At 48.0% G+C, this 19,461-nt stretch overlaps 1 protein-coding gene across 2 annotated transcripts in view; it reads right to left on the bottom strand.

The window, feature by feature from the left end:
• Positions 1–1,456: 1,456 nt before the first annotated feature.
• The window catches only part of LOC109761307 (uncharacterized), a 47,453-nt gene continuing 29,448 nt past the window's right edge, over positions 1,457–19,461 (bottom strand). For both annotated transcript variants that reach the window (XM_040403843.3, XM_045234779.2), the window contains exons 4-10: positions 12,724–12,830; positions 10,295–10,417; positions 10,019–10,172; positions 4,699–4,759; positions 4,219–4,583; positions 2,418–3,957; positions 1,457–2,177 (exon numbers count right to left, since the gene is read on the bottom strand). In XM_040403843.3, coding sequence (XP_040259777.2) covers positions 1,931–2,177; positions 2,418–3,957; positions 4,219–4,583; positions 4,699–4,759; positions 10,019–10,172; positions 10,295–10,417; positions 12,724–12,830 — 2,597 coding nt within the window. In that variant the 3' untranslated portion in view covers positions 1,457–1,930. The remainder of the gene's footprint in view (positions 2,178–2,417; positions 3,958–4,218; positions 4,584–4,698; positions 4,760–10,018; positions 10,173–10,294; positions 10,418–12,723; positions 12,831–19,461) is intronic.

Raw genomic sequence — 19,461 nt, forward strand, 5'->3', positions numbered from 1 at the left:
CGCGACACGTACAACGTAAGCGACATCTTCAACGTCAAAGACTTGTCCAAGTACCATGGTGATGAAGATCACGATCCGTGGACGGATCTCTCCCAAGGGAGGGGGGAGATGATGCGGAGCATCCTTCCATCATCCCCATGGACTCTACACCAACATATCAAGCACCACGTGGACCCATGACAAGAGCTAGAGCACGTGCAATGAAAACCGAGGTGAACTCCTTCCTACTTGATATGCATATGGACACAAACGGAACTTGGTTGCTACCTCACCAAGATACTCTATGCCTCATTAGGTATGAAGAGGAACACCACCAAGCATCTAAGGAGCATCACCAAGTCTAAGGAAAAGCGCCCCAAGTCACCAAGGAGGAAGGAGTCCCCAAGAATCTGGACAGAAGATCCCATGCGACCCCGTGCCCACGGACTATACAGGGAGCTACGGCTGTAGCACCTCGTGCGCACGGGCGTGTACCGTGCACACAGGCCCAACTTACCCCGTGCGCACGGACCCTAAAGGATGTGCGGCTGGGATTGCTATTTGGCCTCCACTTCGCATCCACTTCGTCTCCTACCTCCCCAAGCCTATATAATTCGTACCTAGACCATATGTTAGGGTCAGCAAAGACATAGATGAGAATTTGAGAGCTTTGCTCCTTCTACCACCTCCATTGAAGATCAAGGCCTCTTATGAGAAGATCCACTTATGGATTTCAAGACCTTCATCTTGAAGAAGACTACCATCATCAAGACCTCATCTCCTAGGAGTGGGAAGAACTCTACCATTGTATCTTTCCATTGATTGAGTTTGTGAACTTGTGGATCTTGTGTTGCTACTCCAGTGAATGTGTAATTGGGTATTGTTGGAGTGAATTCCTCTTCGTGTTTTTTTGGTGTTCATCCCTTTCCTCCTCCAAGTGTGAAAAGATACATCTTAAGGTTTCACCCTACAACACTATCTTTGGTAAGAATAACTCCTGGGCCAAGATACCATGCAAAGATTTTATTCTTAAGCAGTATCTTACCTTCCAGATCTTTTTATTACTATCAACTGGCACATCTAATTGGACCAACGCTCTATACATTGAATCTACCGAGAATTTACCACTCGCATTTAGATTCCACCCAAATTCATCACGGTCTTGTGATAAATGTACCGTGGCGAGGCGATTTATCAAATCGTTATACGATGCAAATTTGGGGCCTATTAAATCTCGTCTAAATGTCACATTCGGAGGAATGGATTCCAGAACCACCGTGGCGATAGTATCGCCCTTATGACAAACAATATTATATAAAACTGGATATTGTTCCCAGAGTGTGGCATTACCTAGTGACTTGTCCTCCCAAAATCTAATTTCCGAGCCATCTTTCTAATAGAGAATGATCCATAGAGAAAGAAATATCTTTGTAGCCATTAGACCAGCCCAAAAGTACGAGTCCTCGGGCTTCCAATATACTTTGAACACTGCCTTTGAGCCAACATATTTTCTCACTAGGAAGGTTTGTCTTACACCATCTTTCGTCAGTAGCTTATAAACAACCACCTACCGAGAAGGGAAGTGTTCTTAACCTTAAGGTCACGAATACCCAACCCCCTTGGTCTTTGGGACGGAAATTCCCAATGCTAGCACACAAAAAGGAGCAAAAGGCTTGAAAACGTAAACGTCCACTTGCAAATTATGCAAACGGAAGGACTCGACAAATGCAATCTCCGAGCAATGTCTGGTCATTGTGAAAGACATCAGCTCACCACATGCTCACATGGCACATCAAACCGCACCGAACCCTTTGTACAACAAAATATTCCCTCAAGAGTCAAGATTAATGAAATAAGCCTTTCGAGAAGCATTAGTTGCAACAGTTTCAGTTCTGATTTACCAGCATAGACGGAGATATTGGGGCAAAAGCGAGATGACCACATGGACGCATCATATGAGGGTTGATGAAACTGTTGATGCCTCAGCTATCAACCAGAGAGGTTGGCGTGCTTGAAGACAAGCACCAATATCGAAGGGGTGTAATTCAACTCCGTCAAAGATAAGGTTTAGTCCTGGCAAGGTTACATCCTTGCTGTGTGCATCTTCTTGATCTGGCTTTCCTTCATGGGTGGATGACTGTTCGTCAGAGATGTGTTTGGTGGTAGCCTCGTCCTGCTCCGGAGAGAGTGAATATGACCTTTTGAGGTTCACAACATTAGTCACAAATAAATAAACATGAGAAGAATATGAAACATATGACATGAAACCATAAATTCACAAATACTTCCTCCATTCACAAATATAAGATGATTTGGATATTTCAATATGTACTACATACGGACTGAAATGAGCGAACAAACACACTAATACGTGTATGTATACATCCAATTCACAAAAAAGTTAGAACTCTTATAGTATTTGCGAACAGAGGGAGTACCTGACAGTCCTCCCATCAAAGCCCACAACTTCTGTGCCGCATCTCTGTCGGACAGCAAGTTTTAGCCTCTCGTGTTCACTTGGGGTTCTTGTGTTGGTTGGTGCTGAAGGATCATTTGCTGGATCCCATCTGCTACTAATACTATTGATTAAAGTGCGAGGTAGATCCTTTGAGTTTCCCCTCTTGTTATATAACTTAGCTACTGGTCCAGTTGCTTGATATTCACTACAAAGTTCTCTGAGACGCCTCCTTACATTTTGCATCACATCATAATGTTCAGTGAGATCATCTTTCTGAAGTATACGAGACGCAACCACCCTTTCACAAATCCTCTCACATAAGTTTGGATTGAACAAGGGAATTCCAAACTCCAAACTCAAGGGCACCCACTGGTAACTTGCATTTTCTGGGTGAAACTTATCCGATTCGACAAGATTGTTAAGTCTTAATAGACGAAGGTAGCCAAGTGTGGTCAACTGAAATTTACTGGATAGGTCTTTCAGTACTGAGGTCAAATTAAAGACCTGTTCCTTTGGCAAATTCGCTTGAGCTACCACAGATGCAATTGAATGATCATCATTCTTCAGGGGTAAAGGGATATCTACTGTGACAAGGTTTCCTGATGCGCTAAGATCATCTATTCTAAGCGGTTGCACTAACACGGCAGATTGCTTCAACATCGAGTTCAAGCAATGTAAGAGTAGATTGCCCTTGACCAAATTCCCTTCAAACTTCCCTCCTAGTCCACCAACCATAGAGCCATCCCAAGACCATATCAGTGCTTTTTCACAACCAGCTAATGGTTCAGGAAGCAATCTGAAGCGTTGTCCTTTCAAGAAAACAGCAGATAGTGGTCCAGAATGGCCTGCAGTATACAATACTAGCTTCATCCAAGGTGTCATCGCAGAATAAGAGGGTGGACCAAAATGAATCGTGCCTGAAGGACCAGGAAGAACTGATGAAGAAGGAAGAGGAACCATTGACACAATAATGTCATAGTCACGGAGAAATAGCCGTTCTAGTGTTGCTGGAGCAAGTGAAGCAAGGCTCTCACATCGGAGGACATCAACACTGTACTTCCTTTTTATCATCAACACATTGGTGCCAGTTGAGTCATTCTGAGCCTCAATTCTAACCATGTTTTCCCCACGTTCTGGTAAACCCATTGACACTGATGATATATTCTCATCTTTATTATCTAAAACACCAGTAGAGCAGTTATCCTGGGGCACTTTATCAAGGCCATCCTCAGCTCTGTCCTCGATGTTTGCATTGGCCAGATGGGCTGTAACATTTTCATGCAATAAATTTGTTGGAGTCATTGTTTCACCATCTTTATCAGTACTATCATCGGTAGAAACTCCACCGGACTTTAAACACTCGAGGGACCACCGCAGACTGAATGCATGATTAGCAAACTCCTCTAGCACACCCTCAAATTTCTTTCCTTCTAAACTAGCCAGATCACTGCATAGTTCCGCAATGCAAGAATCACCTAATTTTCCAGCTTCATACAGCGTGACAGCATGAGATTTTAGACCTGCAGTAGGTCAATTAAGGAGCTTAGTAGTGTGCTTATTTAGGCAATGCACTAGGTATTAAACTATTAATAAGTACTACAGACGTCATGTAGATCAGCAATGTACAGGAGAAGGGATCACTATATTTCTATATATTATATAAATATACAGAAGTAAAATCTTAAACATGAAAACAGGAAGGTGTCCCAACAATTGGTGTTCAAGAGATTTCAGCTCCAAATCTCACAGGTTCTGCATTACAAATAAAGATAGTATCTAACCTGGGGACAATGAACCCATCATCAAGTATGAAGTAACATTGGCATCAACAACAAAACCTACATGAGCTGTCCCAGATATTCTCCTGGGTCCATTAGTATCGATGCTAAGCAACTGTTGATTGGACTTTTCTGAGTTGATACTTGCATTTGAACCTTCATCATCATCACTAAGAATGTTACTGAGAGATGGAGGTTCACCTTCGTCTTTAAATACAGAGTCACCATCCACAAGTTTTACAGCCCAGCCCAATCGGCAAGCAAATGATGCCGCTGCCTGCAGCTGATAAAGGTCAGCTTGTAAAGTTGCAGCCAGTTCAGCAACAGTAGCATTAGCACTTGACACAACAAATACAGCATAAAGTAGCCTGCAATCAAGAAAATCAGGTAATGGATTTTATCACAATACAACAATGCAAGTGAAATATATATTTGAATAAGAAATGAAGGTCATCATCACACAGAAGGATTGCTAGCACTTACTCTTCGATTGGGTCTTCATAGGATTGATCCTTGTTAGAAACAAAGCCTTCAAGCCTAGAAACTGAACAAAAAGAACCAATATAGTAACCTGAACACATGTTTTCTTAGCACAAATCGCAACGCGTGCTTATTACTTCAATCAAAGGAACAACATTACACGGCCAATTTACCTTTCTTATTACGAAGTAAGAAAATTACTAGGAGATTTTGATATGATGATCAGCAGCATTAAATTGACACCATTGCATTAAATGGCATTTCTTTTCAAACAATGCTCTTGGGTTTCATATCCATAAGAATGACTAGTTTTATATTGTTTTCTTTTCTAACAATACTAACATGGTGAGCTACACATAGATTGGAAAGCCATAAAAGATCTTGTTTTTAAGATAGCTTTGTTTGCCATCCTTGCATGCAATTTCTTATACTCCCTCTATCCATCTATATAGGGCCTAATGCGTTTTTCGAGACTAACTTTGACCACATGTTAGAGCAATAATATATGACATGCAAGTTACACAAAGCATACCGTCAAATTCGTACGTGAAAGGAGCTCCTAATGATATAATTTTCACATTATACAACTCATATACTATTAATCTTATCAATACTCAAATGCAATCTCGAAAAACACATTAGGCCCTATATATATGGATGGAGGGAGTAGAAAGCAAAAGAATGTGATCCATGGCAAGGGGCCTCGAGCCATGCGACCATGGCAGAGGCATTCTTCGATCACTTCCTCTCACTTCTTGGCTCAGCTTCCTTGGTTCCCACTCGAAAGACTGGACATTCGAGGGGAAAGCTGACATGATGGTGGGTGTCGGAGTACGACGATCCCTTTGCAGTTCGGCTAGGGTTATCGACAACGCACAAAGAGCAAATCCAACAGTTCACACGCGGGGAATTGTCAGGTTCGGGCCGCCATGGAGGCGTAAAACCCTACTCCTGTGTTTGGGTGGCTTGACTTGGGGCTCAAGTTACAAGTGCAGCTTGCCGGGAAAACGTGAGCAAGCTGCAACTACTGTGTAAGCGTGAGCAGGGTGTCGACCTGTGCCAAGGTAGCCATGGGCCTCCTTTATAGACGAAAAGGGGTCACCACAGTGGCAACATGCTCATTACAAGTATGTGAATAGTAGTCTTGATGCTATCCACCCTAATCCTGCCGGAGTAGGACAAGGGCATCTAATGCACCGTGAGCTGGTGGCCATCCTTCGGCAAAAGGTGTCTCTCCTTCTGTGCCGTCGACGTGGATGAACCTATCTTCTTGACACGTCCACTATACGGGTGTCAATAAAGTTGATCTGCATGCGAGGTGCCGACACGCGTCCTGTTGACTCCCATCGAGCCACCTGCCCGCTCGACACTCACCTTGACAAGCCATCAGCTGGTCGATGAGGTGGAGCGGCCGACGGGGAAGGGAGAGCTTTCCGGCAAGGAGCCTTGGCTTGCCGGTGCGAAGCTTGCCGTCAACTGAAGTCTTGTCCTTCAGTACTAACGTAGTACTTGTCGATGACCTGCCTAGAGGTCCTCTTCACGGTCTTGGTGTCCAAGAGGTGAGGCTTGGGTTGAGCTATCCTCCGGCAAGCCCTTGCCGTCCGGAGGGCTACAACTGCCTGTGCACAAGTCTGGAGTACTAAAGGACCCCTGTTTTAGTACACCGACAGGAGCCCCCGGGCCTGGACCGTACACGCATGCGAGGCGTCGTTGGGCTAGGCCCAAACAGTGCACAGGCACGCGTGGCAGGGAATAACTGTTGCAATCTTCTCTTTTACCACGCCCCCACGATGCGCATTAAATGCGGAACGTGAGAGAGGTGGAACGAAACGGCTGCCAAGGGTAGTGCACCTGAAAAGCGCCCTGAAAAGTGCAGCCACGTAGGACGGAAAAGAGCCAGCCTCCGCGCCTTCCCCATTAAAAGGAAACCTCGAGAGGCGCTGCTCATTTACCCCCTTCCGCTCCCAATCTAGCAGCTGCCTCCTCCATCTTCCTCCTCGCGCAAGAACAAAGCACCCTGCTCCTTCCGCCGCCGCTCCACCACTCCATTCCTCAATCCCCAGCGCATTCACCATGGCCCCAAAAAGAGCGAAGAAGGCGATGGACCTGGAGGCAGAGAAGAAGAAACTCGAGAGGGAGAAACAGCGGCGGGAGAACGCCATCTTCCCGCCGGCGTTGACGGCCAACGACCTAACTTCAAGATATTCGTACGTCTAGTCGAGCCAGACCGACAATCATCCGGCTACAGAAGTCCTCCCGGGGTCGGCTGATCCAGCAGACAACCAGTTTCACTTCTTTGCCGGGTATTTCTATGGCGGGCGCTGCCCACCTTTTTCAGATTCTTCATGGAGGTCATGCAGTCCTACGGATTTCATTTGCTGGATTTTGCTCCCAATGCCATCACCTGCGTGTCTATTTACGCACATCTGTGCGAAAACTTCCTAGGGATAGCACCCAATCTTAGACCTGTTCCGGCACTTCTTCATCCCCCAGATCGAGAACAACGCTCTCTCTGGCAGCATTACCTGGATTCCAAGAACGCGGATGAAGGAGCAGCTTGAGGGCAAGCTGCACACCAAGTGGAACAAGTGGAGGGCGGATTGGTGCTGGATTAAGCAGGATCCGCAAGATGAAATCCCTCCCTTCTGCCGCCTCCGGACTCAGAGGATCGGGAAGGGGAGAACTTGGAGCAATGTCGGGCCCAGCAACGCCAAGCTCGGGATGGCGTTGTACAGAATCCACCGTCTCAAGGCCGTCGGGCTGACCTTAAAGGTGGTTGGGACGGATATCACCCGTTGCCGGATCGCCCCGCTGCATCACAGAGGAGGCCGAAGGGCATGGGAGTACCAGAACCCCAACTACCCAATGCGCCTGCACCCTGGGGCCGACAGCAACTTGTCGGTGATGGAGCACTACTTGCTTATATGTCAGCTCTTCAACAAGGGCTGCGAGTTCCTCTTGCCGGAAAAGGTGGTTCTGCTCTGCAACAACTCCGCCAAGGGCGAGATCCTAGCCAAGATGCCGGAGTGCAACGCCGACGCCAAGGGGGTTGTGGAGCGGTGGACAGAGCCCTCCAAGGCGGAGGTGGACAAACTGCTTGCGGGTTTGAAGGAGAAGGCTGTCCGGGTGGAGAACGACATGGTTCACCCCACCAGAGATGACGAGGCCGTCTTCCTCAAGGCCAGAACCGAAGAGGCCAAGAAGGCTAAACACCTCCGGCAAAAGGTCGAGGCCACCGGCAAGGGGAAGCAGGCTGTGGAGCACAGGGGAGCACACTGAAGACGGGGCCAGTGCCCATTGAGGATGACGCCAAAGAGCAGCTCGCTGAGGAAGATGCCCAAGAGCATACCGGCGAGACCACCGAGGATGACGATCTCGTCGGGGAGCACGAGGACGATGAGGAGGTGCCCGCCGGAGAAACGAAGGGAGATGACTACATTCCCCCAGCTCGCACCAAAAGTGCCTTTGCAAAAAGGCCCGACAAGAAGTGGGAAGCATGCCTTTGATCTGCTAGCACGAAGCTTGTTGGGACCCAGGTGGCCGGCAAGGCTTCTCGTGCGCAGCCTTCTCAGCACCACCCCCCTCGCATCCCAGCATCCCGGCAATTGACTTTGTCGGTTGCTGGAGAGGTGGGTGCTCCACAACCCCCAGCTCCTTCAAGGATGAAGCGTGGTAGGAGCCCTCCACCGCCACCCGCCACGACCGGAGCCGAGGCGGCTGCGCTCTATGACTTGTCCATCCTCAGCGAGCCTGGAGAAAGAGGAGTAAGCACCCCACCCTCCTGTCATCACGCTCTATGACAAATCCAACAGTTCACACACGGGGAATTGTCAGGTTCGAGCCGCCATGGAGGCGTAAAACCCTACTCCTGTGTTTGGGTGGCTTGACTTGGGGCTCAAGTTACAAGTGCAGCTTGCTGGAAAAACGTGAGCAAGGTGCAACTAGTGTGTAAGCGTGAGCAGGGGTCGACCCGTGCCAAGGTAGCCATGGGCCTTCTTTTATAGACGAAAAGGGGTCACCACAGTGGCAACATGCTCATTACAAGTATGTGAATAGTAGTCTCGATGCTATGCACCATAATCCTGCCGGAGTAGGACAAGGGCATTTAATGCACCGTGAGCTGGTGGCCATCCTTCGACAAAAGGTGTCTCTCCTTCTGTGCCGTCGACGTGGATGAACCTATCTTCTTGACACGTCCACTAGACGGGTGTCAATAAAGTTGATCTGCATGCGAGGTGCCGACATGCGTCCTGTTGACTCCCCTCAGGCCACCTGCCCGCTCAACACCTCACCTTGACAAGCCATCAGCTGGTCGATGAGGTGGAGCGGCCGGAGAGTGAGAGGGAGAGCTTTCCGGCAAGGAGCCTTGGCTTGCCGATGTGAAGCTTTGCCGTCAACTGAAGTCTTGTCCTTCGGTACTAACTTAGTACTTCTTGATGACCTGCCTAGAGGTCTTCACAGTCTTGGTGTCCAAGAGGCGAGGCTTGGGTTGAGCTATCCTCCTGCAAGCCCTTGCCGTCCGGAGGGCTGCAACTGCCTGTGCACAAGTCTGGGGGTACTAAAGGACCCTGTTTTAGTACACCGGACAGCTGGGTTTGTGGGGCAGCACGATTCTGAGGTGGCAGCTCGTCCAACAGGGTTTTGACCTCGGCGGACGGTGCGAACGGCCAAATCGCAGCAGCAGGAGGCGGACGGCGGCGGCAGCAGTCAGAGATACGGCAGCGGCGAGGGAAGAAGGGACAGCAGCGGCCGGAAAGATGACGCTGCAGCGCGAGATCCGACCTTAGCACGAGTTGCACATGCAAAAAAGTAACCTAGGGCTCTGAAACCATGTTAGGAAAAATGCAACTTGTATTTCCAGGTGGTCATAGGCCGCCAATATATTATGCAGAAAACCCCTTATAGAACGGAGAAAATACAACGGGTACACGGCTAAGTACTTTTCTAAAATGTACGGGCAATGTATTAAATGTTGAACCTGTCAAAGCAAAAAAACTATTCACTCGCATGTTTGTACAACCTATATGTTTGGTTTCTATCAAAGATAAGAAATTTTAGGACAAATCATTTACGTCATAACTTGATCGAAAAGGGAAAAGGTTATCCAAATCATTTATTGGCAGTCACGAGACAAGATATTACATGCCCATGACACAAAGAGAAAACATGAATGCGGGATTTAGATACAAGACAGCATGAGCAACAACGCCAATCAATTAGAGTAATTTTAATATGAACAAACTAAACAAAGCACTAGACAATTTTAACCTAAGCATTACATGGGTGTCTTAGCCTCAAAAAATATTCCATGAACTCTATATACCTTTGAAGCGGTCATCAGTGTAAACAGGCACATCAAAGTACACTAACCCTCTTTTATAGAGGTCATCTATAATCTTCATATCAAAAAGAACGTATGAATTGGCTTCCTCTTTGCAGATTTTGTCTATGGTTGCTGTTTCTTCTTCTGAAAGTTTCTACAGTAGATTAATAAACATTAATTCTTATCAGTTCTACATAAGACTTCACAAAGAAATGATAGCTTCATATAGACCAAACAAGAAGCTCATCTTCCATACTGAGAAAGAGGGAACCTGACCTTGAACTCTTCCAATGTAAAGTTAACCAGACAAACTCCCCACCAAGGCTCGATTGGGAAGTCAACAGGCTGTGTAGGCAGTAAATCTTTTGCGATTGATTTGTTCAGCTTCCACATTAGTTTCTGAAGAATTAAACAGAGGGAAACCCATCATTTACTAGGATGATCGATCTTGCTGCAAGATAGTTTACCAACATGATAAACCTCTCTAGGTATACTAAGAACAAAGTTAACCTGATTTCCGAGACTTATCATGAACTAAACTAACATGATTTTTCATTTTTTTAAGAGAAAAAAACCCCAGCCTGATAGTATATGCACAGTGTGGTCTAGAACATTATACAGCTCAGATTGACTTAGATTTCTCACAAAAAAAGAGTTGACTAACTTTTATATCTATGCAAGAGTTCATTTATGATCTTAGGCTTAAGTTATTATTTATGTTCTGGTCATGTAGATAACACCGAGTAGTTATAGTTAATTACTAGTTATTGTAATAAGAGCGTGTACAGTTTGCAAGCGCTCAGAGAGGTGCTTAACAAATTAAGCTGATTTGTTTTGCCATGTGGACAGCATTGTTGCTTATTTTTTTACTAGAATACACACAAGCGTGCGTATCTTATACTCCCCCCGTTCCATAATATAGTGCGTATAGATTTTTTTTTTGAAAAGTCAAACTTTGACCAAGTTTATAGAGAAAACTTTGGCATTCTAGATGAAAATGTTTTACTCCACAAACTTGGTCAAAGTCTATGAGGTTTGACTTTTCAAAAAATCTATATGCACTACATTATGGAACGGAGGGAGTATGAAGAAAGGGTATAGAGCCCATCCATGGTACACTGTAACATAGGCACGATGTGCCAATCCACTTAATCCTGTTACATGATTACTCACCTGAACATAGGCACAATTTGCAAGTACGCACATTGTTGCTTATTTTTCGAAGCATGAGTGCTTGATAGGCACCAACACTTAAGAAATGCTTATGTATTTGATTAACACGAATTTCATCTAAGCACCAGCAGGTAGGGGCTTGCATTAATTAATCATTTATGTTCTGGTCTTCTTGATAACACCAAATTGTAGTTATCATAGTAAGAGCATGTAAAATTTGCAAGTGCTTAGAGAGGTGCTTAGCAAACTAAGCCGATTTCTGTCATGTGGGATGGCATTCGTGCTTATTTTGAAGCATGAGCGCTTGATAGACACAGGTGCTTATGTATTTAATTAGCACAAAATTCATATATGAATCAGCTTTTGGGAAGGGGAGCCTTGGCGCAACGGTAAAGCTGCTGCCTTGTGACCATGAGGTCATGGGTTCAAGTCCTGGAAACAGCCTCTTACAGAAATGTAGGGAAAGGCTGCGTACAATAGACCCAAAGTGGTCGGATCCTTCCCCGGACCCTACGCAAGCGGGAGCCACATGCACCGGGCTGCCCTTTTTAATCAGCTTTTGCCTTAAGTGCCCGAGGCTTGCCAATGGTAGGGGCTTGCATTGGAGTAGATAAAATTTATTTAAGTGCTTGATGATGTGGCTAGATACTCTCCCTTTAAGCACTCGCGCATAAGTACCTTGCACTATGCATGCCCTAGGGTTCACCAGATTGATGGCTAATTGAATTTATTCTTGCATGAGAAAAGCTAGCATTTCATTTATTTTTCCAAGACTTTAAATCGCATGTTATTGATCTTTCTAATGGATAAATCAAAATCCCACATAATCAACTATTTAGGCCGATACTAAAAGCAATAGGGCTCAGATATAAATGCATGTGCAAACAGAGGACTGGAAACACAGAGGAAATTAGATCATATTACAGAGAACGTGCAAGAGCACATCCTATCATACGAAGAAACAACAACAACAAAGCCTTTAGTCCCAAACAAGTTGGGGTAGGCTAGAACTGAAACCCATAAGATCTCGCAAACAACTCATGGTTCTGGCAGATGGATAGCTGCTTCCACGCACCCCTGTCCATGGCTAGTTCCTATCATATGGAGAAAAGCAAAACAAATTTACAAGAGTCCAGTCACGACAGGCTTTTCATCTTAAGGGAAAGGAAACAACCGAGGACCAAACCTAGCACTACACACCCTCAAGCCTATTCCTCATGGTAGTTCATGCAACCAACGGCGATAGGTGTGAACCCAGAGCTTAGACTTCTATGGAAAGAAACCATTTTATTTCATAGTAATGCTATGGTGTTCTTATGGTTAGTTTGGAGTGCAGAATTGGAAATGGAAAACAGAATTTAGCAACTAATGCCAATTTCATGGAAACGAAACTTATAGATGAATTTCAAGTGTTGGATCACAATCCATTCAGCCAAAGCCCCTTAAACCCTATGTATGTTTCACAAGATTGAAAGGGCAATTGATACCATGAAAATAAAGTAATGAGAACATTGACAGTAGTGCAGTACTACCTTTGATCTGCATTTGTTCATAATATCAATAAATTCATTTCTGCCAATACCAGTCAGCCTTAGGGCATCAGCAGCAGTGAAGTTTGGAATACTATCATATGGTTGTTCTGCAATGTAATTACACATGTAAGAAATATATACATAAATATTGTTGATGAATAAAGCAAGTAAAAATCCCATCAGTTGTGATATTTCATCTCATATTTCACCGTGGCTCCAAACTATTATTGGGATAAGCAGTAAGAACACAACGTCCCAATGCTGAGAAGTGGGATGCTGACGCACATTTTTTTTCAGAAAAGGCAAAGCTTGTGTTTCTATCCATTGGTAGAAGAAAGATTTACAACCGTACAAGCCCAAGACTAGGCCAAAACAAACAAGCATTCAAGACAAGACTACGACAGCGGCTGCTAGACAGACACAACAACAGACACCACCAAACAAACCCCAGCCTAGAAGCCATCCACACAAACACGCAGCACGGAAACCCCGCCACAGGAAGCGACAATCCAACTCTGAGAAGAGGGCAAAGTTGGGCCTCTCCCGCTTTGGAGAGAAGACACATGGCGTCGTGGACCACCGGTCTTGCACCGCCGCTAGTGCCGAGGCCACCACAGCTCACCGCATCCCTTGATCCTTGTCCATCGCAAGATACTCCAACATCCGTTAGTCAAAACCCCTCGAGAACCCCAGGCTTGGCCCCTGCTAAGGCGTCAGGCAGGGAGGTCTCTAAGTAAGCACCCTCGTTCAGAAAGGATGTTGCTTTCACCAGAGCTCCAAGGGATTCTTGCTCCCTTGGGGGTTCCTCGATCCCAAGACCGCACTTGGGCAGAGCGACCACCGGTGGGAAGGACAACGCCCGGGGAGTTGGGGCCACGGCTGTAATGTTTAGGCTCGGCTGCTAATCAAAAACCTTCGTGTGGCCTAAGAGAAGAGCAAACCAAAACAAAGGCGCCAAAGAAACTCACATGTTGGATCTAGGAATCCAGTTCACCAGCCTAGCCCACCTAGCGGCTGAAGGCGCCAATCGAACAAAGCCGCCGAAGGGACGCCACCACTTCACTTTGATCGCCAAAGAACACGAACATGGCTCCCCACCAGCCAATGGACCAAGAAAGGGGCCCCTTCCATTCCCACTGGCCATCAAAGAGAGCCCGAGGAGTCTGGACAAAGAGGAAACGAACAAAGCATAAAGGAGGCGCCTGTTAAAGACGGAGCACGAAAAAGGTTTGGTGCAGCGGCAAACGAAAGGTCGAGTGACACGCCCCCTGTTACCTTATATGACAACCCATAGTTACCGGATTCGGGGTTCACTCCATTCACCATTCGGGTTCGGGATTCGCGATTCGGTAGTGCCTAAGAATCGAGTTTGGTGGGGGGTATACAGCTCTAGTTCGTGAATCGGGTGACCGCTTCGTGAATTAGATGATTCCGATTCATGAATAAGAGGACTCCGATTCGTGAATAGTATTTTCACAAAGAACAGAAGGAAGTTCTGCAAAAAAAAGGAAGTTGAATAGTTAAAAACCAGATAATGGACTTGGAAAATGCCATTGCATTGTTGACTCTTCGCCCATAGAAAGCTCTTAATGAGTGCTCTAATCAATGGCACAAATATCAAAATCTGATTAGAAGATGAATGGAGAGAAAGTTCCCACCACAGATTTCGCTTGGATGACGTACTGGTTAGTCTCATTCAAACCAGATTTATTCTTCTAAAAAGAATCCAAACTAGACTCATTGTCTTCTGCAGGAAGCCCGAGCTATTCCCCAACTCCACCCCGTGCGTTCTCCAAATCCAGAGCTCCTAAATCCGGATAGCCAGCAGAGTAGAGAGACACAACGCCTTACCAATGATGGAGGTGATGCGCGCGCAAAAAAGAAGGTGCTGCTCGACGGAAGTGATGCGGAAGATGAATGTTCACTTTAATGCGTAAACTTGAAAAGTACGCCGAACTGGTTCTAAAACATGGCACGGAGGGGGAAATGGTGGAGGCCGCGTTCTTCTTCAACGACCGTAAAATGGTGGACTCCTCCAAGCTTCGGGCCACCGTTCGCGTCTTCTTCAACGACCTAGGCTACGACCACAAGATCGCACCCGAGCCGCCCAACCATGTGGGATGCCCTCGCTACTTGGATGATGGCCACTACGGGGGCGGCACGGGACGGTATGATGACTATCACGGCCAGCGCCACCGCCACTGGCACCACTCCGACTTGGACGACAATGAGACCTCAGAACGCAGCTGCTCCCCCTCACACGAGCCCTGGGATCCAGCCTTGGGCCGCGGTGGCACAGTGGTTAGGCAGACCCGTGATCTATGTTTTTAAGGCGGTAAAGCGTCATAAGGCGGAGGAGGGCCGCTCTGACGCCTAAGCGCCAAGGCGAGGCAAGGCGACGCCTTAAACATTGCAGGAAAAGAGTTATCGATAGGTCTGCACATATTAATACTAGAAAAAGAGCAATGGCTGAGAGATGGGCCACTACTTATGCACCTCCCAGTGGCCCAAAAGCCCATCTAGTGGCCATATACACCCCCGTGACCTAATTCCACTATCTCCTTCCCTTCTTTCCCACCACAGCCGCCACGGCGCCACACCCTTCTGTTCCTCCCTCCTCTTCGCAGTCCTCCCTCCTCCAGTCCCCCCTCCTCTTCATGGCCACACCCTTCTCCCTCACAGCAGCAAGCCCCAGGAGCAGCCACAACTAGGGCAGCCAGGAGCCTCCAATCCTCCTGTGACGCCCGGATAATTAAGCTACAGTAACCCTCTACTAATGATGCCACATCACCACTATTATTGTTACTAAAATCACTCTGGTTCAAATCCCGTTCGAATTCAAAATTCGAAATCAAGTCAAACGTTAAAGGTTTTCAAATATTAAGACTAAAATGTTCGGTTGGTGCCAAATAATGCATAGGTAATTATTGTCGAGAAACCACACTTTTATAAAATGTTTAAGTAAACTAAAATGAATAAAACAGTAGCTAAACCAATTAAATAAAGGCCTTTTGAATTTTATAAAATATTAAACTATTTTGTTCAGGGGTAAAACTTTTTAAGACAGTAGTTGGAATTGTAACTCCATTTTAGGTGTGGGTTTTATTTTTGTAAAACTATAAAGTATTAAAGAAATAAAAGCAAACAGAAAAGACAAAAGGGAAAATAAAACAAAAAGAAAAAGAAAACCCCCCAGGCTAGTTGGGCCTCGGCCCAGCCAGTGGCCTGCCAGGCCGGCCCACTCCCTCCCCTGGCTTATAACCCCCTGGGGGCACCGAACCCTAGCCCGATCCCCATTCCCCCCCCTCGCACTCCTCTCTCTCCCTCCTCTGCCCGATCTGGATCGGGGCAAACCCCGATCCCATCGGCCCGACGCCGCCGTCGATCCCCGCGGCCACTACGCCGGGGCCCCCTCGCCGGGACGCCCTCCCGCCTCTGCACGAATGCCCCCGACGCCGCGGAGCTTCGTCACCAACCCGCCGGAAGCCGCGGCCTCGACCCGTCGCCGATCCACGCCGCCCCGCAGCTGCACCACCGCCTTGACCTCGCCGTCGTCCCCGTCCTCCTCGAGCACGCTGCCATAATCCCTACCCCCGTCGTGAGCTCCGACCTCCCCTCCTCTCTCTGTCGCGTCGCATCTCCTCGTCCTACGCCGGCCCCCTCTCCCCTCTGTCCCCGCGCGGGCACCACCGCGCCGGCTCGCCCGTCGCCTTGCCGCTGCACGCGCCAACCGCGCCGTGGCCGCGACCTGCGCCCTGCACCGCACGCGCACGGGCTTGGCCCCGCACGGGTGTGCCCGCAACCGCGCCATGGCGCCTCACCATGGCCTCGCATGGCCCACGCCTTGCCCCGCCCGGCACGCCGCCGCGCGCGCTCGTGCGCGCCGCCCCTGCTCCCTCTATGCCCCGAGCGGCCACTGCCGCAGTGCCCCCCCCCTCGCAGCCACTGCGCCTCCCGCTCGCCGGTCCAGTCGCCGCCTCCGGCCGAGCACTTGGCCGCCGGCGCCCCACCGACGCCGCGCCTGCACAGGCAAGCCCGTAACCCAAACGGGCTAGCGCCCCCGCGCCCGCTAGCAACCGCCCCGCGGTGGCCCTGTGGGCCACTGACTAGGGGGCCCCACCCCTAGAACGAAAAAAATAATAATAAAAATAAATTTAATTAATTAACTAAATTAATTAAGTTAATTAATCCTGTTTAAATTAATCTAATTAATTAGTTAATTTAATTAAAACAGTAATTAATTAGCTAAACCCTAATTAAACTAAGCCGTGTATGACATGCGGGACCCACACGTAGTTGACCCAGTCAACTGCACAGTTGACTGCTGACATCAGCATGATGTCATGCTGACGTCATCTTTTACTGTTCTAGATAATGTTGAATTAAATTAATTAAATAAATTCTAAAATTGATTTAAAACTTTAGAAAATCATATAAAATAAACCGTAACTCAGATGAAAATACTTTCTACATGAAAGTTGCTCAGAACGACGAGACGAATCCGGATACGCAGCCCGTTCGTCCGCCACACATCCCTAACATATCGAACTCGCAACTTTCCCCCTCCGTTTCATCTGTCCGAAAATGCGAAACATCGGGAATACTTTCCCGGATGTTTCCCCCCTTCGCCGGTACCACCTACTGCCGCGTTAGGGCACACCTAGTACCGCTCATTGTCATGTCACGCATCGTCAGGCTTATGTTTGCATTGTATTTACTGTTTCTTCCCCCTCTTCTCTCCGGTAGACTACGAGACCGACGCTGCTGCTGCCCAGTTCGACTACGGAGTTGACGACCCCTCCTACTTGCCAGAGCAACCAGGCAAGCCCCCCCCCCCTTGATCACCAGATATCGCCTATTCTTCTCTATACTGCTTGCATTAGAGTAGTGTAGCATGTTACTGCTTTCTGTTAATCCTATCCTGATGCATAGCCTATCCTTGCTACTACTGTTGTTACCTTTACCTGCAATCCTACATGCTTAGTATAGGATGCTAGTTTTTCATCAGTGGCCCTACATTCTTGTCCGTCTGTTGTGCTATACTATCGGGCCGTGATCACTTGGGCGGTGATCACGGGTATATACTTATATACTCTATACATGACACATGTAGTGACTAAAGTCGGGTCGGCTCGTAGGAGTACCCGCAAGTGGATCTTTGTGGCGGAGCGACAGGGCAGGTTGAGACCACCTAGGCGAGAGGTGGGCCTGGCCCTGGACGGCGTCCGCGGTTACTTCAACGTAACACGCTTAACGAGTTCTTGGTATTTGATCTGAGTCTGGCCATTTGGTCTATACGCACTAACCAGCTACGCGGGAACAGTTATGGGCACTCGACGTCGTGGTATCAGCCGAAGCTCTTCTTGACGTCAGCGACGGAGCGGCGCGCGCCGGATTGGACTGGAACGCCTGCTAGGCTAGGTCTGCTTCCGGCCGCCCTCGCAACGTGCAGGTGTGCAATGGGCAATGGGCCAAGACCCCTGCGCGCATAGGATTTAGACCGGCGTGCTGACCTCTTGGTTGAGCCTAGGTGGGGCTGCGACGTGTTGATCTTCCGAGGCCGGGCATGACCCAGAAAAGTGTGTCCGGCCAAATGGGATCGAGCGTGTTGGGTTATGTGGTGCACCCCTGCAGAGAAGTTTATCTATTCGAATAGCCGTGTCCCTCGGTAAAAGGACGACCCGGAGTTGTATCTTGACCTTATGACAACTAGAACCGGATACTTAATAAAACACACCCTTCCAAGTGCCAGATACAACCCGGTGATCGCTCTCTACCAGGGCGACGAGGAGGGGATCGCCGGGTAGGATTATGCTATGCGATGCTACTTGGAGGACTTCAATCTACTCTCTTCTACATGCTGCAAGATGGAGATGGCCAGAAGCGTAGTCTTCGACAGGATTAGCTATCCCCCTCTTATTCTGGCATTCTACAGTTCAGCCCACTGATATGCCCCTTTACACATATACCCATGCATATGTAGTGTAGCTCCTTGCTTGCGAGTACTTTGGATGAGTACTCACGGTTGCTTCTCTCCCTCTTTTCCCCCTTTCCTTCTACCTGGTTGTCGCAACCAGATGTTGGAGTCCAGGAGCCAGACGCCACCGTCGACGACGACACCTACGGCACTGGAGGTGCCTACTACTACGTGCAGCCCGCTGATGATGACCAGGAGTAGTTAGGTGGATCCCAGGCAGGAGGCATGCGCCTCGTTCGACCTGTATCCCAGTTTGTGCTAGCCTTCTTAAGGCAAACTTGTTTAACTTATGTCTGTACTCAAATATTGTTGCTTCCGCTGACTCGTCTATGATCGAGCACTTGTATTCGAGCCCTCGAGGCCCCTGGCTTGTATTATGTTGCTTGTATGACTTATTTATGTTGTAGAGTTGTGTTGTGATATCTTCCCGTGAGTCCCTGATCTTGATCGTACACATTTGCGTGCATGATTAGTGTACGATTGAATCGGGGGCGTCACACCTCCCTCCTCTTCATGGTCCCGGGAGACAGCGGGGCCGTCATCTCCAAGCCCCAGGAGCAGCCACAACTAGGGCAGCCACAGCCGTACACTTCATGTCTGTCTAAGGCGGGGTGGACGCCTTGCCATCCTGGGGCGCCTCGACGCTTAGGCGACGCCTTAAAAACATAGCCCGTGATGCGCTGCCAGTCCACCCACCCGTCTCCAGTCCCATCCGCCGATCCGATGGACCCAGTGCTCTCCCCGGCCAGCGGTGGTTCCCC

Source organism: Aegilops tauschii, chromosome 3 (assembly GCF_002575655.3).
Source record: "Aegilops tauschii subsp. strangulata cultivar AL8/78 chromosome 3, Aet v6.0, whole genome shotgun sequence".
Lineage (NCBI taxonomy): Eukaryota > Viridiplantae > Streptophyta > Magnoliopsida > Poales > Poaceae > Aegilops > Aegilops tauschii.